We start from the raw sequence: 3,100 nt of genomic DNA, 5'->3' as shown, positions 1-3,100 counted from the left end.
GGGTATGGAATGTCGAGATTATTAAACCAGTTGTATTCATCTTCATAATTATTGCAGACATGTACATTCTGCCATCGGCACTATGCAATGAGTATAAGTGAGCAGTGGGGAAAATATGATCATCACGTAATGAATATGATAATAAAGGCTGATTGTGCTGTGCTGAACCAGGCAAAGATTAGAGTTAGAATAAAACCAGCATATTCAGACACCGTAGCCATCAGCAGACTTTTGCCTTAAAAATGCCCCCCTCACCTGCGCGGCCAACTCAGCTGACTTGAAACCAGGCAGTTGTTAAAAATGGAATTGGGGTGGGACGGGAATAGGAAGCAGTGACAATTTGAATATTAAAAATGGCTCCTGAACATAATCAGCTACTACCATTAAAATATATTATTAGAAGACGGTTTTCTATTGGATATTAGTGCCCACTATCAACTAATCAATAGATTCTAATAAATGCTGTTCTACAATCAATAATAAAATCTATTTTCCATTTAGTTCTTAATGATTACCTTTATTCTGGTCCTTTACCGTTGGAAATGCATTACGTTTTGAAATGCATCAACGAAACTGGAAGTTCACCGAATCACTAGGAATATGAAATAAAATCTGGCAGAATATACTGCAACAAAATAATATTAAAAGTTTCGGTAACGATTAGTTTTTCTGCGTGAAATATTACAACTGGACTTTTATTGCAGAGCTACCAGAAAAGATGACCAGAAAGGTTTTTACTAACACCAGGGAGAGATGGAGACAGCAAAATGTAAACAGCGCCTTTGCCGAGTTGCGGAAACTCGTCCCAACTCACCCTCCAGATAAGAAGCTCAGCAAAAACGAAATCCTTCGCCTGGCTATGAAATATATCGATTTTCTGGTCAAGCTGCTTAAGGATCAAGGTATCGATCAAGAGAGCGCGGACTTCAGTAAAGCTGGACCTTTTCCTGAAACTATCCAGCTACAGTCCCCGTCACAGAGGACACAGGCAGATGAGAGTAGTGCCCCATCGCCAGAATCAGGCTGCAGCAGCTGTAATGAGGGATCCGTGAGCCCTGGCAGTTCACTGGAGGAACAGTCCGTGGCACCAAGCACTGCGATTTTGTATCTTAATCAATTTGCTTTGTTAAAAAATTTACACGTTTTGTAGTTTGTGGCCCATTAAGCGCTAGTGTGTCCATATGTGTATAATAGTGTGTGTATATGTGTTTATTCCCTGTTTTCCCATATATTGACCTGGGTGAAATACTGGTCACAAAAACCTTTATTTATTTCTGTAAAAACGTTAACTGGAAGAGAAGGAAAATAAAGTACTGACATGAAGAAGTTGAAAATCTAAATTCTGATGTGATGTTCGTGTACTAACCAAAGGTATAGATTATACATTTGAGGACTACACTGGTACATTATTGAACTGAGGGTTAGGTATCTTTGAGACCCCCTTCTATGAAGCATAATTTGTTTCGTTATATCTCTGAACTCCATGGGATGGATTTTCAACTTGCCGCCCTTCATAAAATGAGACCAACGGGGCGGGGGGACCTCTTTCTGAACATTTTTATTGAAGTCAATGGAAATGTAAATCGGGCGGTTTGTGTAAAGGCAAGTTGAAAATCTACCCGTATTTATTTCAATAAAAAGAGGAAGTCTTTTCACTCATTTCGCACAACCTACATTTTCTGCTTTGTGGCACTGGCAGGCAACAGACTGTGCAGGCCAATATCAATTAGTGTGCAATATACTGCGAGAATATCTCGAATTTGTGACAACTCTTCAGCCAATTCATGTTCAACAGCTCAATAGTATCTCTATAATGCCTGACCTTGGTCATTGGAAACTTGTGGGGACAAATCAAGTGGCCAATCTAACTGAGATTGTAGCTCAGTCCTGGAGCGAGTGGAGAACTATTTATAATAACACAAGAGATTTGTAAAACAGCTTGTAGTAATAATGAGATATCATTATAATGAGATATAATGATACACGCTGTTAGTCTAATTATTATAATGCCTAAATATTATCCTTTCTTGTGCGATGGAATTTGTAAAATAAAGATGTTACAATGTTGTATTTTAAAGGCACAATATGAAGATAAACTGAATTTATGTTTCTCCTGAACTTACTAATAACATTGTGATGCACTGTACGGGGGAGGGGGGTGGGGAGAGTGAGATCATGTCAGTGTCCAAAGGCTTTACAGAAGCATAGCTTCTTTCCACTGCATGACCATCTGATCTGTGATGCTAATCACAATCAATTACAGTCTGACTGACACTTCAAAAAGTGAGTCCGACAGGAAAATAAACTCTGTATGTGAACATTGTTCTCTACATATTCCAACAATTTGACAATAATTTTACCATTTTATTCTTTCCTAGCTAAATTAATATTAATTGAATTCAATTAACTTAAAGTATATTAATATAATATTATGGCAAAGAAAAAACTTTTTGTTGAACTAGCCAAAGAGTCTGCAAATGTATAAAATGCCTGTAGTTCACTTTATGAATTATCAAATAAAAGTGTTTATAGAATAAGGTACATGCATTTCAAACTGACTCAGTTCTGAGTTTAATATATTTATTAAATGTTTTTAAACCAATAATGGTGTAGTCTCATGATCAGTGGTACTTTCAAATAAACATGCATTTTGTGTAATTTGCTAGAATATACTTGATCATCTGTAACCATTTAATACTAAATGTTGTAAATGCAAATAAAAATAAAGAAAAGTGAGTCAAGCATGTCTGTTTCTCTTCCCTTATTTATTTTTACCCTTCTATTGCCTTCTTTCAGGACCTCCTATGTTAGGTGTCATTTCCTGACTGACTGTGAGTGAGTGGACAACCTGCTCCCAGGACTGTGCCAATGCTGCTCTTGATCTGGGTACTAGGATAAAGAAGAGGTCGTGCCGGGTTAATTAACTGATCAATTTTCCCTTCATTCCCAAGAGAAATCACCTGTTCCTCAGTTGGCACCTCTGGAAAGTTAAGTTTGGAAGATGGCGGTGAGGGCTGGGTGGGAACTGCACACATATATTTGTCAAACATTTCCTATTTAAATTTCTTCAAAACTCTTTCCTGGTGGCTCTCCATTGAGC

General features: G+C 37.5%; 1 protein-coding gene across 1 annotated transcript; it reads left to right on the top strand.

The window, feature by feature from the left end:
• Positions 1 to 715: 715 nt before the first annotated feature.
• Positions 716 to 1,151, top strand: tal2 (T-cell acute lymphocytic leukemia 2). Its single transcript, XM_067982265.1, has one exon. The coding sequence runs from the start codon at positions 719 to 721 to the stop codon at positions 1,148 to 1,150; it is 432 nt and encodes a 143-aa protein (XP_067838366.1). The 5' UTR covers positions 716 to 718; the 3' UTR covers position 1,151.
• The last annotated feature ends 1,949 nt before the right edge of the window (positions 1,152 to 3,100 follow it).

Source organism: Heptranchias perlo, chromosome 4 (assembly GCF_035084215.1).
Source record: "Heptranchias perlo isolate sHepPer1 chromosome 4, sHepPer1.hap1, whole genome shotgun sequence".
Lineage (NCBI taxonomy): Eukaryota > Metazoa > Chordata > Chondrichthyes > Hexanchiformes > Hexanchidae > Heptranchias > Heptranchias perlo.
The sequence above is the reverse complement of the archived record's forward strand: the minus strand, read 5'-3'. Positions and strand labels throughout refer to the sequence as shown.